Source organism: Argentina anserina, chromosome 7, assembly GCF_933775445.1.
Source record: "Argentina anserina chromosome 7, drPotAnse1.1, whole genome shotgun sequence".
Lineage (NCBI taxonomy): Eukaryota > Viridiplantae > Streptophyta > Magnoliopsida > Rosales > Rosaceae > Argentina > Argentina anserina.
Genome location: NC_065878.1, coordinates 20,331,427 through 20,352,036, shown reverse-complemented (window position 1 = coordinate 20,352,036; position 20,610 = coordinate 20,331,427). Strand labels below are relative to the sequence as shown.

Sequence of the window (20,610 nt, the reverse complement as noted above, 5' to 3'; positions counted from 1 at the left end):
TATGCACGCATTGTTTGAATATATATTGGCATATATATTGCATTATTATTTGTACAAACAGTGATTTGATTTTGTCGATTGATGGAATCAAACTCAACCCAGCTAAGCTAGTTAACCGCAAAAATTGCAACTTGACTTTAATTAGTGAGTGGAGGAAACAATATTATGAGCAAGTTGCGAAAAACTTGAGCTAGCTACCCCCTTTTATAATCTATCTTCTTCCTGGTGTACTATATGTCGTTGTATGTAAGAAGCTAGGATGGTTCTATCTATCCATCTATCTGCAACTTGATTAAGCAAGTTGGCAAATGGATGCAAAGATTATAATGTCTTTGTTGCCACTCTTGTTTTGCAAGAGACTGAAACCAAAGCCATATGCCATTAGTCCGTGTTGACCCACCAGTTTAATTTGACTAGATAGACGACCAAACCAATTAACCAAAAACTATAGTCTTATTTCCTAGCCGAAATTTTCTTGAAACCCACCGTCGACTAATTCCAAGGTCCTATTGGCACCAAGAATTCCCATTAGTTGTGATCAGTGATCGCTCACTGGCTACCATTTTTCTAAACCAAGAGTTTTCAAGATGACCATGAGCTTACGAACTAATACCGTACTCGAGATTTATGCATGCAACAATTAACCATGTTTAGCTTACAAGTAGAAGAAATATATTTCTTATTAAATCATCGCACCAAGAAAAAGAAATTATTGCAGTAATCAAAAGGACTGACAAGGCACATATAGATATATAAGGTTTAGGCTTATAACGTATACAGTACGGTATGTTACTGTGCATTAGTTCTTAAGCAATAGTAGTTTCTGGAGCGTAGTATGGCATTTTCCAACTCTGTAGTCTTTAGGCTATATTGTAGCGCACAAAATTGACACTATTTATCGATTTGACATCAACCGTATTCAATTCAAATGTTTTATAATGTATCCTTTTAATATTTTTTTAATGTGTGTTGTACCTTTTAATTTATATACTATAATTTAATTACAATTATATTCTAATAAAATAAAATTTTAATAAATGTATTGTGAAAATATAAAACTTGAAATTTTGTTTCATAAAAATTAAAATTAAAAGAAATTTAACTAATTTAAGTTACATAAATTATAATTAAATAGTTAGAAAATACTACTACTCATGATTATTCCGTGTATCAATCGATATATCCAAATAATATTCATTTGCATGTATTTTTAATTATACTTATTTCTAGAAGCAAAGTTGAAAATTATTAATTCTATTTTAAATGATTATTATTTGTCGCTTATATTTGTAATTTACTTAATAGTTTTAATAAGTGATTTTTGTTAGTTCATTAAAAAATATTAGTTTTATATCGGTAATGTTGTATATTTAAGGAGTTATTACATTAAAAAATACAAGTTTAATTCAAGTTTAGTGTTCTAGTATATTATTTTAACAAAGAAAAATACATTTCTTCTTTTTCAAATAATGAAATATATATATTTATTAAATAATGTTGATATGTATTTATGAAATTATTCACCAAAAAACAATAAAATATTTTTTAGGCTGGACCCACATGTGGTGTGATATTTTGATAAAAGATTCATAATTACAAGAATTTTTTTTACAAGGGTTCATTACGAGTATTATCAGACTGTTACAAAAATAAAAGTAAAATAAAATTAGATAGTATAATCAAGGTCGCACGATTCCTCCACCACTTGATCGTAACCATTGATTGAAATTATATCAGAATGTTAGCGTGATAATGATTGAGAAGGAAAAAAAGGGAGACCGACTGGGAGTGGAGCTCTCATTCTCAGTACGACGGAGCTCTGCTCCTTTCTCAGTTATTTGGTCGCCTTCCAACGTTAAGATGGTAAGCATGGCTCTCTGATGACGTCACTGTCATATTTGTGGGTTTTGCTCAATCTCATAGAGGAGTTGAAGTGAAAGAGAATCCAAGGTAAATTGTGTGGTAAATTTTTTAGCCCGCTAACATTTTTTTGTGGCACACCAGCACCATACCCCATGGGTTGGAAAATGCCTAATTCAACGCCAAGAATCAATGAAGCTCTACACTAATTATTGTGTTTACAATAGTTTTTCGAGTTTTTTTCTTTTCTTTTTTCATGAGAAACTCAAGCTGTGTAGGCTCAATTGTGAGGTAAAGTTCTTTAAGTGGTGATGATGCATTGCGGTTTATGAATCAGCTATCATCCTAGCATGAGCTATTATTAATGAAATTGATCATCGAGTGCAATTCCAAAAAAAAAAAATCTATATCTTTTGTGAAGGGGTGCAACAACTATTGCAAGTGGACATATATAGATCATAATCGGCAAGGAAGGAACCCTAGAAAAGATTTAGTTTTGAATGAAATTTGATTATAATATGGATAGTAGTGTACATGCATCTTTGCCATTATTATATATATGTCACTACCAGATCAATCAATTATCTTCAAATCTGATATATTTGAACAATAAAAATAGAATTTCTCAATCCTAGCTACGTATATACCATTTTTAAGTAGAAGTCATGCAAACAGAAGCACTTTAATCTTGAAAGGTCAAGTCATGAGCAGTCTGCAGGGCCAGGCGGCCAGCTAGTTGGGTTAGCTAGTTCTCGACTGTGTGATAGGCACCTTTCATTTGCTGAATAATTCTTCTATTAATTATTAACTCTTTACATTTAGGATCGGAGAATCTGAAATCCAAATTGTTTGGATCTTCAATCAAACTTGTTTCATTGTAACGCACAGTTGCCTCCTGGTTCACGTCCGCAATCTACACTCCTGCCATAAACCTCGAACATTAGCTAGCAGATAAAATTCAAGTTCAAATGTTATAATCAATTTCGTTGTGCGATGTAATCGCACATTCAAATTCACTTAAAAGCTTTAAAGAGGCAGCATCGAGAAATCTTCATTGGGTACGGTGGTACGTAATGTGGTATAGCTCTACATAAACTTGGGCTGAAGAAATAACAAAACAATATGCAATAATATACAGTGCGGGTTGTATGACACATGTGCTAATTAGTTGTAGAGAATTACTTTCTTTCCGACTAAGTGGTATCAGGACCCCATATTGAGCTAGGAAGTCACCTCATATAAGTTGGAGTCCAGCTCAACCTGCATCTGGGTTACGATTTTTTGGTGATTTTGACTCACTATCAACATTAAGGCTTTTCTCCCACACATTTCTATATATAGAGGAGTTAAAGAATCTTAGTTACTTGTTTTTCACTTAGAATTGAAGTTGACATGTTAGGGAAAAATATGGACCCTTGTCTTCATGCGATGTATATATAACTGCTCTTTTTTTTTTCTAAGCAATGATCCATGATTCCATATGTGCTGAAAAACCAATCTTTCAACATCTTTCCATTGTTTATTGATTGATCCGTAAATCGAATACCTTATGCGAAAAGCATTAATTGTATTCAAGCATTTCAATTCAATTGAGTTCTTGTTATCTAAAATACTCATCATTATCAAGTTAAAATATGGCTAAGATATGATAGTCACTATTTTGCAAGAGAAAAGGCTAGGCGGGTTGGGCAGAAATAATTTGTACGTCTAGGCGGGATAGGCGGTAACTAGGCGTCTCTCTCTTGCTCGTATTCCTCGTGATGAACTTCTCCGTGAGGGCCAATGTAGATGAATTGGTCTTGTCAGACAAGGTTGTTTTAGGCGACAGAAACTCAAGATTACAATCCCTCACTTGTGTCTTGCTCTTATTTATCTTACTTTGGCAATAGCTATCCCAAACACATGGTTTCTTCTTTCAGTTCATGGCATCAACCACTCTGGTTTCACCGGTTTATAAATAAGAGGCATTCCCCCCCGTACGTGCTCTCATTTCCCAGGTAAACTCAGACCCTTTTCGCTTTTCTATCTTGGCTTGCAAGCAAGTTCAATACTTGGGTTTCTGATTTGAGATTCTGAACAGCGATGGACATGTGATTTCAACTAAAAAGGACAAGATTTAGCAATATTAGTGATAGTTTTGCCTGTGGTGATACGCTCAGTTGAAATCTCCAACAATTTGTACACTTCAAATTTCAATTTCAATTTCATGTGACTTTCACTTTGCCTCACGGAAACTTTGGACTCAGATATGCGAGTTCTACTGCAAGGAAATGATGTCATCGCTTCGTTTTGGGAAAGAGAAGAAACAGAAGAGAATAGTGGTGGACTGGTGGTGGCTCCGGGAAGATGCCGTCTTCTCTTGTATTGAGATTTAAGATTTTGTAACTGAATAATTGTTTTCAGGTGAACTTGAGATTTGATTATAAGGATGCAATTGGAGTGGAGAGGACAACCAACCGAAACCTTTCATAGATGTTGAAAAATACAACAGAATTGTGTTCATGTCAAACAGAACCAAACTTCATAAGAAACACAAAAGATCATCAAAGGTCTTCATTTAGCAAAAAATTTCATTTCATATACGATCTTCAAAATATATCAATCAATTTTCACCTATAGCCAATCCCCAGCTTTTTTCCCCATGAAAGTCACTATCAAATTTACACAGCCTCTCTCGCTCTTCCCAATCACATATTATGGTTAATTTTAACCATGCAATTGCAATGCTTCCTTTTTCTTTTCTTTTTTTCTCCTTTCTTTTCTTTACAAGGATCAAGGATAAAACATTTTGGCAAACAGAAGCTCATTCCAAGTATCCTGCAGACCAGGCAAACACCAATGAACACAATCTGCATAGCTAACGGGGTTTGCTAATTGCTCGGGAGTCAATGGATTCCACTGCTTCTTGTAGATTGACGTGTGTGCATCTCTGCGATAACTTGAGAGCTGGGTGATGTTGAGAAATGAAATGGGCACCTTGGTCTTCCTGAATTCTTCTGTTATTACCTCCATTATATTTTTCCTGGAATCTGAACCCCAATAGTTCTTATCTTCAATCAAACTAGTTTGATTGTAACAGTTGCCATTTGGTTCACCTCCCCAGTCAATACTCCTGTCAAACCACTTCATATATTAGAGCCTCCACACGAATTTGTACAAATTTCCACTACAACTCCCATATCTTAGAAAATTTACTTTATATCAAATTTATGAGGTGATGACCAAAAATCTGGCAAATTATATGTATGCACTTGCAATAATGAGAATATATATAGAGGGTAAAGATTCATGGTAATTTGACTCACTTTCCATGAGAAGGTGACATGCTAGTGAAGAAGACCCTTGTCTTGTTGCGGTCCATGTTCCTCCGCACCCATCTTAGCATACTTTTCATTGCCATACGATAAGCCTCTGTTGTTGGTACCTCCACAATATCTTTCACCTCATCTTCGAAAGATCCTTGCCTGGAAAAGCTCAAGCTATTAGACATTTGTTGATTACTAATGCAGGAACTAGGAAGAGATAGTTGACAAGTTCCATTATTGTTAGTTTGTTACTATTATTGTCTTTCAATAATTGGATAGGAAGGAGTAAAGAATATACAAGATCTTAAATTTCAAGCCGGTCATCCACCACAGATAGGTATTGAGCACCAACACATCAACCCCCTTCCAGTGTTTCCCGTGATAATTCATGGACCCTTTCCTGACAAGCCTATCAGATATCCTATGGTTGACAGCATTATCTGAGTTCGACTCAAGAAGAAATGGCGCCCAGTAGAACTCAATTGTAGCATTGTAATCCTAAAATTTGTGATATACAACCAATCAACTAAGATTTGAATGTAAATATTACCAACAGTTCATAAGACGTGAAATAAAATTCAATTGAAATGTCACCTTGGCTGTGAAAACAGTTCGTTGATCTGAGTCAAAGGTTTCCATGGATTTAGCACCATCGGGAATAAGGGAGTGGAGAAGACAAATCATGGAAACATACTGACCCCTGTTCAGAGAATCTCCCACAAACATCATCCTCTTCCCTCGTAGAGTCTCCAGCATTAGAGTGGCATTAAAGCTGTAAAATTTGGTACAGACATTTAGCATATGAAACAGTTATTCAAAGTTTTAAACTCAACAATCCAACATCCTAGACAGTAAAACTGCACACAACACTTGTAGTATACAACTAAATACATATTCTTCCCTTAATACTCCCATTTGTCATTCATAAACCATCCAAAAATAGGAACAAAAAATTACGAAACTTGTAATCAGAACATATCACACACATCTACATGCAGATGTTTCACAATATACGCTCTCCTAATTCACATCTTCACATCAACATATCCAAATTATATTAGTATCTTATTCGTATATTAACTATGTACACCATGTAAGTCAAGGACCCTATATGCTATATCAAACTCACTAATGCCAAAATGCAGATGTAGTATTACACTATTATGGGCACAGAACATAAAAACAAATATTTGAAGGGCCCCTTTCATAATTTGTCACAAGGACACATATGTAACGAAGGTCCACGATTAATTCTCCAGAATATAAATGCAGCTCACACATTTGACTAACTAGCAGGACAGATCGTGCAGAAGGGAAGGCCACGTGTCCCTCTACCCACGACTTGCCGGCCGGCGGGCCTCCCCAGCCGCGACAGCCGGTTCAGATTGCCAAAACCGACAAAGGCAGCAAAAACCGCTGTCGTCCTATATACACCAAGGAAGACACTGACATTGGAACCCCAACAAATCTCCGGTCTTTGGTTTTGTCGGTGGGATGAAACAACTGAAGTCCAAGACTTTGGTTCAAAAGACTCCAGCTTTCTTAAACGAGAGCAAACGGGTTTGTCTGAGTTGAGATCTAGAAAACGTTTTAGTTACTAACCTGGGAAGATCACAGCCGTCCGGCTGCCACCGCCATTTCTGGTAGTCCGTATCCGGGCGGCCGTGTTCTTGGCAAGTCAACTGTGGCTGGATGTAAGGACACTCTGATTCCTCGTAGAGCGGCCGGTTCGACTCGTCCCGGACCCATCTTCCGGTGAATATGTCGCACTCCGGGTCACTCTTACCGATGGAGAACGGCAGCTTCTTCATCTTGATCTTCCCTAGCCCCAAAAACAAAGACAACCCAAGTCAGTTAAACCAACTGAAACAGCTGTTTCTTGGTCGGAATTATTTATTTTGTTTCTGTCAGCTGACTCACCAGGTTTGACGACGAGTTGGTCGGCGGCGGCAGCGGCGGGTTCGAACTGCTGGCCGAAAATGCACATGAGGTCCTCCCCATAGAGGACGGCGACGAAGAGAACGAATGCGAGGAGGGTGAAGAGGTAGGGAGAGAGGCGAGCTTTACGCAAAACGTAGAGGGTGGAGGAAGAAGAGAGCTGAGGTGACTTCATATTTTCTGGATGTAAATTTTGGTATTGAATTGTGATGAGTTTAATGTGTTCGGGGTTTATGAAGCTCTTTGAGCTCCATGGTGTCTAGAAAGTTTGGAAAGAATGGATGAACTAATTGGGGAAGGAGATTGGAGATTAATATATGGAAAACTTCAGGGAGATTAATAAAGAATAATGATTAAACTAATGTTGGTGACAGTTAATTTAAGCTGGGCTTTTTTAGGAAGACGAAAACGATAAACCCTCTTCAAGAATGTAGCTTGGATTTTCTTCCTTGTATTTCAAGTAATTGTATTCTGTTGTATTTGAATTTTTGAATAACAAAATATCTCATAATCATCTGGCCTCGACACATTAAGATTGGTGAGATTAATCAGATGGTTTGGAATATATCATTTCTAACATAAATGACACAATAATTACGCCGTAAATAGTTCCATCTTAAATAAGAGTACACATGTAACATTTACACTTTACTGAAAAACAAATAATGATGTCATTGTTTCGTTTTCACTTTTTAAAGTACCCTCGAATATCTAATTTGATTCCAAAAAAAACGACGATTGAGCCCAGACGGTGAATTAGTGAGGTGTTTTTTGTTAGGCATATTCAGACAATTAATTGGGGTTACGTTTCTAGAGAAACAATACAGCGGCATATAGTGTGTCGCAAAATCCCTAATGTCTTTCCCTCGTCCTACGTTTCGGTGGATGATTAAACCGGGATCGGCTTAGTCGAATCATAATAGATGAGCAAAGTAATCCGGTCTAAGATAATAATGAAATGTGGTACTCATCTGACATACTTTAGCGGGGTTTTATGAGGCCACTATACGCTTACTGTTGTAAGTTTCTCAAGTTATGACTAAGATTTTAAAAATAAATAAATTAATATCCCTTTTTCAAATGGTCACAATTAAATTTAAAGATCAAACATATGAAGAAGACTGATGGCAGATTGTTGGTTAAATTTTCTTTCAAAGAAGTAAAAACAGACAATAAAGAAAAAAACATTACCAAGTTGCATCAATCTAGGCTCTCTGATGTTTGGGGACATCATCTATCCCAGCTACCATGTTTGGTACAAAAAGAAACAAATGTTTTACAAAGAGAAATGGGTCATGAAACGTGAAGTCATAATTAATGATAGATGAGAAAGGGGAAATAAATGGCTACAAGTGTTGATTGGTTTCTAAGGTAAGTGAAAGCATTGCAAATCATTCTGAGTCTGTGCTTATCATGACACCAACAAAATGGAGAGGGGAAAGAAGCGAGAGATGAAGTAAAGATTAAATATAGTACATAGTCATAAGATTCAGTTTAGGTAAAGGTCGTTGAAAATTGGGTAACATCTCAGCCTCATATCAGTTGGCATTGACTGATTATTACCCAAGCAATTATACAGAATGACAATCAGAACAAGCAATAGTGACCCATCAACCAAATTCTTCAACCTAATCCATTATTGTACAACTAAGTACTCACAAATATGGAACTTATGAAGGTTGGGAAATTTCCCAAATAAGTTAGGGGATCGCAAACTTTCTCTACTCAGTGGCGTAGCCAAAAATCTAAATTCACTGGTGCACAAAAAATTGATTCAAAATTATAGATGCATATGTAAATCCTATTACGATGATAATTCTTGTTGGAGGTAATTTAAGTATGACATATATTTTAAAGAAAAGATTTGATATAATTGGTGTATGAGGATTACTTTTTTTTTATCTCTTAATCTTAACTATTTTGGAAGGAAATAATCTGGGAGTTGAAAGTTAATGCTCTTGTGAACAAAAGAAACAGTGCATAATCTTTAGAATACAAAGAAAAAACTATCGAACAAAGCTATGTAGAAGATCGAACCAAGTGTTGGACCAAGAGATTGTAACAAATTCACATGACACCACTATGCCAAGTTTGCTAGAATTAACACAATCAGACTTAAATAATTATATAGATCTACTGGTGCACATGAACCAGTAGGCTCCTTAGTGGCTCCGCCCTTGTCTCTACTCATTCAAGAACTCTCATTTAGGTGCTGTTTGGATAGGGTGAGACCACAATGGACCCTGAGCTCAAAGTAGGTTCACAGTAGAATGAATACCTTATTACTGTACATGCTATCCCAGAAACTAATGGTAGAATCAGTGAATTTGTAAATTTTAAGTTTCTGACAGGTAAACTGTCAAATCTAGAGCTGAAGTGTTGGTAGAGATTGTGTTACTCGCATGTCTGGATGTTCTATGGCTCCAAATTTTAACCTCCCGATTAATTATCCACAGTAACTCACATATCCCCACAGATATAAAGATCATAGCAAAAGGAATTTCATATTGTTACTGCTAGGGGAAAAAACAAATGCATGGCTTGACACAAAATTATTAAGTTGGACCATTTTCATGCCAGAAAAGCTCACAATAATTATTCTTAGATATTATAATTCTTCCCTACTGGCCAAAGAAAAAATACCATAGTTCTCCACTGTTACAACCCCTCCAAAGCAAAAGATGAGAAACAGAAAAGTTTATTTCAAACAAAGAAAAGAAAACTTCATGTAACCTTCATAAGACACATAATAGTAGTTGACATTGTTAATATCATACCTGAGACTGAAGAGCCAGAGAGTGCAGAGTATTGCAAATTCAGAGAATCACCAGGAGGCAGACAAGATGAGGATGCATGTACCTTCATTCATCTCACAGTTCGGACAAAGAAACCATCATTCATAACTTCACAATTTTCTGACATCTTGGGTAGAACCGGAAGTACTGCACTTGCTGTTGCTTTGCAGTGAACCACCAGAATGTGGTCCGCCAGCAGCTTCCCAATCAGTAAGAAATGACTTGCAGATCAGGTAAGCCTTGAATAGTTCAATTTCATTACTGTTTCATTTTGTAAAAATAGAAGGACGAATAGAAATATAACCTGTATATAGGAACCAGCCAGTTATGCTTTTATAATCTAAATGGTTCTAATGCTAGATTTTTCTATATCAATCAAACCAGAACTGTTCCAGCCAATCCAGGAGATAGGCCTGAAGCATTCATCTACATGCATATGCATGTTTTCCTACTAGGATCAAACACTCTCCCCCTCTACATCACCACCCTAACCTAACTGCTCAGCTGTGACAATGCCCGGCTGCATTATTGGATGAAAGATACATATCAAGGTATCCAGATTATGGTTTTGGAATGTTATTCCAAACTCCAAACAAAATTTGGTGAAAACAAAAATCTAAAATCTCCACCATAAAGATAGAGCTGCCCAGTATCCTCATCTTTTTAAATACTGGAATCAGATACCATAAATTCAAAAACAGTGATAAGCACATTACGGAACACCAATTTATAAGACAGTTAATAGCTCACTCTACGCTCAATTTCTAGTCATGCAATGCAAAACATGTAACCGGCTAAGATAGGCAAGATTCTCAAAATCTTAAAGTTTTCATTACTCGAATTCATCTATGATATCAAAATATGCATGCAAACAATACATCCAAACGAGGACCTATCCCACCCCATTGCTGAGGTTTCCTTTGGAAAAAAATAAAAATAAAGTGGAACATTTGAGTGAGATGGCAAGAGCACCTTCTACATTAGGGTGTGGTAGCTTTGATTAGGCTGTTGTGTCCAGAACAATTTTCTCGTGTTCGCTGTTGGCGGTACAAAATGAACTTCTCTAGATTAACCCTAGAACAAAAAAATTTCTGCTTGCTCAGAAGTTTACAGGAAAGAATAAGAGGTTCGATGACCTTGAGAAGTGTAACGACCCCAAAATTTCGAGCTTAAAAACTCAAAATTTTAAAGTCGTTAAACACAAAACAATTTCAATGAAATCGAAATCATTTAAAATGCACAGCGGATCATTACTGAGTTTTCAATACAACTCAGAAAACCAATTATTACAACCCAAAATTATAATTCAACATTACATAAAATGGAAATGTAATAATCCTCACAACTCTCACAAAAGTCACAAATCAAACCACACCAATTTTCCCACAAAATTCCACGCAAGAAACCTCACCACAAGCTGGATACAAACAACTTCGAGTCTCCGGAGTCGTCTCTCAAACTCCACTAATCAACACCTGCGGAATTATCCCCTACACCATTGGATTGGTGCACCGGGATTGTAACACAAACCCGGTAAGCTTATAGCTCGTATGAGTAAAATCAAAATATAATTCGCATATCAATATATACGAAAAATCACAAATCAACAAATATAAATGCCCTCATGAGTCAATGGACAGCCCATCTGGTTGTCCCAAAGGAATATGAAATGAAACGCTCATGAGAAAATTAAGTAACCCTTCTGGTTACCCAAATGCATTTATATTACGGGTACCAAGAACGCTGGTACACATCTGTTACCCCTCTCGTAATACACCATCGATATTGGATAGCCACCCGCTACCCAACATTCAAAACAATCTGAGTACCCATGAGCAGACAACCACCCGTTGCCTCACATGCAGTACTAAGGCAGACAGACTAGAGCTCTAACTGTATCGTAACTTTCGCCCGGCCAAAGGCTAGGTTTCGACTTGCCAAACACGTACAATAATCTCACATCATATTGTACCAAAATCAGGTCCGAAGACAATTCACATTTTAACAATCTCAATGTTAAAAATCACGTACAATAATCTCACATCATATTGTACATTCAAATCACATGCTCAATATAATCACAATAAAATCATAACAGTATATTATATAGCAAACTATATATATTCGTACTTATTTACCATTTATACAATACATATATAGTCCACTATATCTTATACATGTCATATTTCACCACACGTGCTCAATACACAAACTTCCGTCATCGAAATGACCATTTCTAATGAATTAATAACGGTATATAATATAATGAACTATATATATATGTACTTATTACCATTATACAGTATATATGTAATCCACTAAATTGTATACATGTTGTAATTCATTATTAAATACTCTTGCAAAATCTTGAATTACCGCGAGGGTAGATTCGTAAATATGTGAGATTTTACTCACCTTATTGACTCGGCGTAATTCCACAATTCCCGAAGATAATCCTTCCCTTGATTTATCGATCACCTTGAAACGATAAGAAAAGAATTTAGAAACGTTTCGTAAACCTTTAAATGCCGTAACAGTAAATAATCGGTTACTGTTCAGCAATTTCCGGTTTTACGAAATTACTGTTCACTGTTACTATTCACTGTTACTATACAAATACACAAATTAATACATATTTCTGTATGTATACATACTATTTACGTATTTCTGTACGTATACATACTGTTTATGTACGTATACATAATGTTTACGTATTTCTGTACGTATACATACTGTTTCTGTACGTATACATAATGTTTACGTATTCATGTACGTATACATACTATTTAAATGTAAATACAAACTCAGTAAATAAAATTTACTAAATTACCTTTTACAAATTACTTTTTACAATTACTGAAAGTAATTTATATTTACATTTACCGTACGTAAAATTTAATTACATTTACCGTACATAAAATTAAATTACATTTACCGTACGTAAAATTTAATTACATTTACCGTACGTAAGTAAATTACCTAAATACCCTTCTCGGAATCACTATTCACGTCGCTGCACGTGGCGGCGCGTGGGGTACACGCGCCACCCGCCGGTAGGCTGCGCGTGGGGCTCACGTGCCGACGCCACCAACGGCGCGTATCACGCCACCGCCACCCCGTTTCTCTCCTTTTCTTCCTCCTCTTCCTCCCCACGGCCTCACGCCGCCCCTAGACCCTCCCACGCCCTCACACGCGCCGCCCAAAGCGGCGGTAACCTCACTCTCCTCACCTCCCCCAATTCTTCCTCAGATCGCCATCAATCAATCTCAAATCCATTCACACACATCACAACATCAAATTGAATGTATTCTTACCTAGATTGGGGCTCAAAATGCGTTGAAAATGATAGAGTAGTCGACGAGCTTCTCGCAGGATCTTCAATCGACGATCCGGCTCCTTGGCGGCGAAACGATGCACGGGGTGCTTGCGGGTGGCAGCTGAGGGTCTCGCGATGCCCTAAGGGACGGTGGTGGAGGTCAATGCAGCTTGGAGGCAGAGAGTGAGGCGCGAGGCAGAGGGAGACTCGGGGGACGAGCGAAGCTCTCGGCGATGAGGCAGAGCGCCGCAAGCTCGAGGCAGCTTGCAGGGGAACTCGCTTGGCCGTAGGGAGCGGCGGTGCTAGCCACGAAGGGCTGAGTACGGAGATCGGGGAGGGAGAGTGACTTGAGAGAGAGAGAGGGAAGGTTTCGGGGGGAGAGAGAGTCGAGAGGGAAAGAGGGAGGCGGGCCGAAAGGGAGAGAGAGGGTTTTCAATTATGGAAACCCTAATCTCATAAATGCTCTATTTATACCAGTTTCCAAATCGGAAACTAACTTCCGACGTTAATAACTTTTACGTACGATGTCCGTTTCGAACGCGTCACATACTCACGAACTCGTATCGACGAGCTCTACAACTTTCGTGAAGAAAGTTTTCGCAACCGAGCGACGGAATAAAATTCGATAATTTCGTTCGGAAACGTAACGTTTTTCTTATTAAACGTTCCGAGAACGTTTCCGTTTCCGTTCCGTAAAGTTGCAAACATTTATATTCATTTAAACTGAAATTCATAACTTTATAGAATTCAAATTAAATCAAATAATGTATTGAAAAATTTAGGGTTGTTACAAGAAGATCCCCTAAATTTGTGCAATAAAGAAGCAGACACACTCTGGAGTCAAATGGAAAGAAGAGGTCAGTCGTTGAAAGCTTGAATAAAAAAGAAGGCACACTAATTGCAGAGGAGATTATCTGTGAGAAAGCAATGAAGCAATGAACGAAGAGCAAGAGAAAACAATCTACACAATGAATACCTGTGCTTCCTGAGGTAAACCAGTCCAAAAGTCCAAGTTTGGTATAATATGAAACAAAGAACAACACATTAGAGTAATTATAGGGATTTACACCAACAAAAGAACAACACATTAGAGTAGAGTAATTATAGGGATTTACACCAACAAAAGAACAACACATTAGAGTAATTATAGGGATTTACACCAACAAAATTGATGAATGCTTTTCCAGACTAACAGTAATCAGTATCATTTTCTCTATTGCAATGTGATGTACATATCATAATCAGTTTTGGGATCAGAACAATAGATGATAAACAGAAAATCATAATTTACTAGATAATATATGTTCCGTTTATTTCAAAAAGTCAGATGAAAGATTTACAGTTTGAAGTTGGCATAATATAACAATTTATGATGGTAAGACATGCATGTGGTGGCTCAAAACCAAATGATACACTGCCACTACTGATGATATGATTTGACTGGTTGATACACCATCATGTTATCTTTTCCATCAACATTTCTTGTCATGACTTCATTGGTTGATACACCATCAGGTTATCTATTCCTAATCCATGATCACCATTTTACCTGACTTGTTGACATAATCATATGCCTAATCAGCTCTTCCTTGCATTGGTTTAAGAAAATTCAACTCCATCTTATGACAATTAACAGAAAATTAAGGCATAAATGTCGATTTGCACCCTAAATTTGGCTGAAATTGTCAATTTGCACCCCGAACTTGCATTTGAGTCAATTTACCTCCTAAACTTGGTAAAAATTGCCGATTTACACCATGAACTTGCATTTGAGTCAATTTACCTCCTAAACTTAGTAAAAATTGCCGATTTGCACCATATCCGTCAAATTTAATGTTTTCAATCCAATTTTAAGTCACATGTCATGCATTTAAGGGGTAGTATTGTCATTATATATTTATTCATATTGAATAATGAAATAAATTAATAAAATTACTTAAGATGAACACTTGCTACAATGTTTGTTTTTTCGAAACATGTTATTGATTTATATATTTATTATTTTATGTGATATGATATATTAAAAGATATTAGAAAAAATATAAATAAATAAATACATTGAAAATTAAAAATAAATGTGTGTTCTGAGAGAATTATTATTCTACCATTGTGTGTGTTAGCCTTATTAGGTTTCCTGTTAGAGATAGATTCGCATCTCTGTAATAGATTAAGACTCCGAATCCTACTGATTGTGGTTATGTAATGCCTATATATTGACCTCATTATCAATCAATAAACGGTTACGTTCTGTTCTATTATGTCGTTATTATTCTCGTTTTGTTCATCCTCCAATAATGTGTACATATAAAAAAATATTTATACACAACACACTATATTTGAATAGGTGGGTATATTGAATATATAATTCAAACTAGGGTGAAGTATGTAGAAAAAAGATGTAAATAAATAATTTGATTAACAAAATAATTCTCATTTTAAAGAATATTTTTATTTGTTTTTAAGAAAAATATAAATAGAAAATGACAACATTACCCCTCATGTGTATAACATGTGACGCAAAATTGGATAGAAACAGTTAAATTTAACAGATGGGGTGCAAATCGGCAATTTTTACCAAGTTTAGGAGGTAAATTGACTCAAATACAAGTTCAGGGTGTAAATCGGCAATTTTTACCAAGTTTAGGAGGTAAATTGACTCAAATGCAAGTTCGGGGTGTAAATTGACAATTTCAGCCAAATTTGAGATGCAAATCGGCATTTATGCCGAAAATTAATGGAGATATGCATGGAACAATTTCAAACATACAGAATGACATACATCTATTCCACGAACGCCAAGACTGAAATATCGATAAACCGCACCAGCCTATTGTACACTCCAAAAAGGCACAAGACTCTGAAATTAACCAATAATAAGTCAAGTAGATGGTCAAAAAGAACTCTAAGAGTTAAACACAAAATATATATATAAAAGGCAGCAACTTGCCAGAAATTAAGCGACTCTTACATGATTAGGAAGGTGGCAAACCAGCCCCATCCCTTGCCATTAACATGTACAATCTTGGCACAGCCAGAAGGATGCTTTAGCGTTGTAGCCTGTCAGATACAGAAATAACTGAGACTATAAACTATATGAATCATGCATACAATCACTAGGCATTCCCAAATCATCATGACAGAAAAATTTTGAAATACACTTTCACTATAAACCACTCTTGCTTCAATAATTCACCTCCTACCCCAACAGCGCGTTAAGCAACACGCGCTTCTCCGACCTCAAGCCGCCACTCTCCGAGCCAGTCCTCCGAGCCCTAACCGCCGGCGGCTTCGACTTCTGCACTCCGGTACAAGCCGCCACAATCCCCCTGCTATGCAGCTTCAAAGACGTCGCCGTCGACGCCGCCACCGGCTCCGGCAAAACCCTAGCCTTCGTCGTCCCTCTCGTCGAGACCCTCCGCCGCGCTTCCACCAATCCCAAACCTCACCAGGTTAATCTTTTTCTAAAACCTACACTGTTGAAATTGCAGAGAAGATTTGACAGGTTGTTTTCTACAGGTGATGGGGATGATCATATCGCCGGCGAGAGAGTTGTCGTCGCAAATCTACAACGTGGCGAAGCCGTTCATTTCGACATTGCCGAATTTCAAGTGTGTGCTGTTGGTTGGTGGATGGCAAGTGAAAGCTGACATGAAGCTGATTCAGGAGGAAGGGGCCAATTTGCTGATTGGCACACCAGGTAGACTCTACGACATTATGGAACGCATGGATAGCTTGGATTTACGGAGCTCTGAGGTGTGCATTTGTAGCCGAAACTATGCGTAAATGTGGTTGAATTGATTGGCATTGTGTTTTATTGTGGTTGAATTGATAAGATATGGGATGTTTACTATTTGCAGATTTTGATTTTGGATGAGGCGGATAGGCTGTTGGATATGGGGTTCCAGAAGCAGCTGACTGACATTATATCTCGTGTGCCAAAGCTTCGAAGAACTGGTCTTTTTTCTGCTACGCAGACTGAGGCGGTAGAGGAGCTGGCTAGTGGCGGATCCAGATGAAATGGGTACCCGGGCTTCAAAAAAAGTCTATTAGATAAAAAAGAATAATGTATTTTTGAGTCTATATGGTTTTACGGTATGATTTTTTGAGTTGATGAAATTTTCATTTAACCAATAAGCAATGGAAAAATGACCGGCATTCAAATCTTATTAGCAGGTGACAATGTTTTTTAGTTAAGCGAAACTTCATTTTGTTATCAAAGTACTGCAACACCACAAGAACAATAATGTAATCTAAAACTAAAAACCAAAACCATATACAAAACAACAAACAAGATAAATTTCATTATATGCCTAAGTTCTAATCGGTAAGACTAAGAAGGACTGAACAAGAACAAAATAAAATGCTTTTAGGGGGAGTTGAACCTAGCACTCCTGAATTAACGTAATCAAGCCTAACCAATGAATGCAAGTAAGTATGGTAGGTTAATTATGTTTTACAAATATCCCACCAGGGCTTAAGCCCTTGCAAGACTAGCCTAAATCCGCCACTGGAGCTGGCCAGGGCGGGTTTGAGGAATCCGGTGAGGGTTGAAGTGAAGTACGCGCGGAGTCGAAATTGAATAAGGATACAGCATTGTCACAGCTATCAGCTTCGTCCAAAACACCTTCCGCCCTTGCACTGGAGGCATGCTCTATAATTTATTTCAAGAATAATGTGTTGTGATTATGTCATATACTTATTTGTTTATTTGCTTTGCTTTTAATGCTGTTGCCCCATTACAGTATATGGAGTGCGAGGCAGACAAGAAGCCGTCGTATCTGGTGGATATCCTTGTTAAGAATAAGGCGCACAAGACCATAGTGTAACTGACATTTTAATTAGTATGTGTTAATGTCTAGTGGGAGGATCAACTTATTCACTGTAAGTAATTTTCTTGTTCTCTCTCTTTCTCTAGGTACTTCATGACTTGTGCTTGTGTTGACTACTGGGGAGCTGCTCTTCCGTGCCTTGCTCCCTTGAAGGATCTCAATCTGATTGCTCTCCACGGGAAGATGAAACAGGTAAAAGCAAGCTGGCCAACAGACTTAGTGAGACTCATCATTCGTTGTTCTATTACACTCTAAGTTGCAAGGGACAAAGCTCTAGCCTCATTTACATCTCTCTCAAGTGGCGTCCTTCTGTGCACTGATGTTGCAGCCCGTGGACTTGATATTCCTGGTGTTGACTGTATAGTGCAGGTAGATTGTTAACAAATTGCACCTCGACGATCACCTCCATAGTTTTTCGGATCTAAATAGTATACCTACCTACTTTTTGGTTTGCAGTATGATACACCTCAAGATCCTAATGTTTTCGTACATAGAGTTGGCAGAACAGCACGTATGGGTAGACAAGGAAGTGCAATTGTTTTCCTGTTTCCAAAGGTTTAGTTATAGCACTTTGTACACCTATGTTTTCACTCTTTTGACTTTTGGTTGCTGTTACCATATATGAGGTGCTCATTGGATTTGGACTATTGTAGGAGGAAGCTTATGTGGAATTTCTGCGGATAAGAAGAGTTCCTCTTCAAGAAAGGATATGTCCGGATGATGTCTCTGATGTTGTTCCTCAGGTAAGTGTCATTTATGGTATCTTTTATATTCTTTTCCACTGGAGAAAAGAATTTCCATGATTTATTACTTGTTTGCACCTATTAGAAAGGCTTCACTGTGCTCATTGAATGTTGATTGACAATTTTGGGTGAATATGCTAATATTGGGTTGATACTGGGTTCTCAATTCAATACACCAAAGCATTATATCGAGATAATCATAAATTATTTTGTCACTATTGTTATCTTACAATGGTGGAGCTTAGTGCTGTGCTAGCCTCGCCTGTTTGAAGTATCTGATTCAATTATCTATATTGCTTAAGTTGAGTAATTGCACTGACATCATCCTAACAATTTGCTTCAGATACGATCTGTTGCAAAAAAAGACCGTGATATCATGGAAACGGGTATGCGGGCTTTTGTTTCTCACATCCGTGCATATAAAGAACACCATTGCTCCTACATCTTCAGGTGACTATATTCACATTGTGTTATACTTCAGGCCCAGAACAAATAGTAGTACACTCTGAATTTAAAACATTTATCCAATTTCTGATTTCAATTGTTAATGCAGGTGGAAAGAACTTGAAACTGGGAAGTTGGGCATGGGATTTGGGCTACTACAGCTCCCTGCAATGCCTGAGGTACAGCACAACACTCTTTCCACCGAGGGTTTTGCCCCTGTTACAGACATCAACCTGGAGGAGATCAAATACAAGTAAGAAGTCCTATCCTTCTTGAATAGGTGTTACCTTTTCGATATTTTTTAAAATCATGTGTGTTTTAACTGAAGTTGATCTGAACATGACTAAAAACTAGGGTAAATGAGAATAGTTATAGCTTGTAGGACCTATTGCACTCATATTAACACATGTTAGAATCACCTGTGGTAATGCAGTAGTAGAGGCCTTAGTTTAGTCCCTTAGTTTCATGCTTGCTTTGTACATAATATAAAGAAGATACATATTTCTATAATGAGAGCCAGTGCTAAAGAAAAAGTTGAAATATAGGGACAAATTTCGTGAGAAGCAAAGGAGGAGGAATCTGCTAGCGAAGAAAGAGGCAAGAAAGCAAGAACCTAAACCTAAAAAAAACGATAAAAACATAAGTGCTAAAGCTAAGGTGATGAAGAAGAAAACAGCTTATAAAAGACGTGCTGAGCAGACAGTCCAAGATGCTGATGAGTTGACGAGAGATTATCGCCTGCTAAAAAAGCTGAAAAAGGGGACTATTGATGAGGCTGGGTTTGCTAAGATGACAGGAACTGAAGACTTACTCTGAAGTTGATCTCATATTCTACAGAATGTGATTTTGGAAATCCAGACATTGGTGAAGTGAAAGAAAAGGATTTAGCCATTGGGATAGGAACTCATATTCATACAGAAGTAGCCAACACCAAGATATTTCGGGAGAGAACACGCCAAAAATGTGGAGTGGCATTCTTAGGATGAAGGTCTGTATATGAGTCGGAAATTTCAACACCTGTATCGTATTTAGTTTAATTTGTATTCCTCTGAATACACTTGATCTTGCCACAATCTGCAAAGCAAGAACAGAGAGTGTACACATGTTGACAATCAGACAGTTTTCAGTCTAATGAAACAGTGTTGTGCATTTTTTGTGCTCCTACTGTGTTACTCTTACCTTTTGTATTTACGTACCTCTTCAGTCTCCATACATTATACGTATGCCGAAATTGGCTTACAATATATAGTGATTTAGGGATTGGGGGCGACAGTTGTGAGTTTTTTACTCATACGGTTAAGGTAAAACAATGTAGTAACTTTTCAATTTTTGAAATGAAATCCAGAGTAACTTTATTGAAGACAGTAAAAACCAATACAA

The 20,610-nt window shown here is 37.2% G+C and overlaps 2 protein-coding genes across 3 annotated transcripts; one reads left to right on the top strand and one right to left on the bottom strand.

Annotated features, from left to right (window-relative positions):
• Positions 1-4,397: 4,397 nt before the first annotated feature.
• Positions 4,398-7,392, bottom strand: LOC126802170 (protein trichome birefringence-like 33). Of its 2 annotated transcripts, none has more exons than XM_050529740.1 (6): positions 7,086-7,301; positions 6,768-6,982; positions 5,760-5,937; positions 5,464-5,663; positions 5,166-5,324; positions 4,398-4,972 (listed from the first exon to the last, which is right to left on the bottom strand). In XM_050529740.1, exons 1-6 carry the CDS (start codon positions 7,164-7,166, stop codon positions 4,633-4,635), a joined length of 1,173 nt encoding a protein of 390 aa, XP_050385697.1. In that variant the 5' UTR covers positions 7,167-7,301; the 3' UTR covers positions 4,398-4,632. The 2 variants fall into 2 exon arrangements, with proteins under 2 accessions (XP_050385697.1, XP_050385696.1); XM_050529739.1 differs by having other exon boundaries at positions 4,399-4,972; positions 6,768-6,987; positions 7,086-7,392.
• Positions 7,393-16,402: 9,010 nt separating this feature from the next.
• On the top strand, positions 16,403-20,378 carry LOC126803767 (DEAD-box ATP-dependent RNA helicase 18-like; the record flags this gene model as incomplete). Its single annotated transcript, XM_050531509.1, is given in 12 exon segments — positions 16,403-16,663; positions 16,731-16,967; positions 17,072-17,209; positions 17,728-17,766; positions 17,769-17,858; positions 17,957-18,036; positions 18,130-18,412; positions 18,500-18,598; positions 18,697-18,786; positions 19,130-19,236; positions 19,340-19,483; positions 19,776-20,378. Coding segments are annotated over 12 exon segments (1,839 nt in total), but the record flags the coding sequence as incomplete, so codon positions are not given.
• Positions 20,379-20,610: the final 232 nt, after the last annotated feature.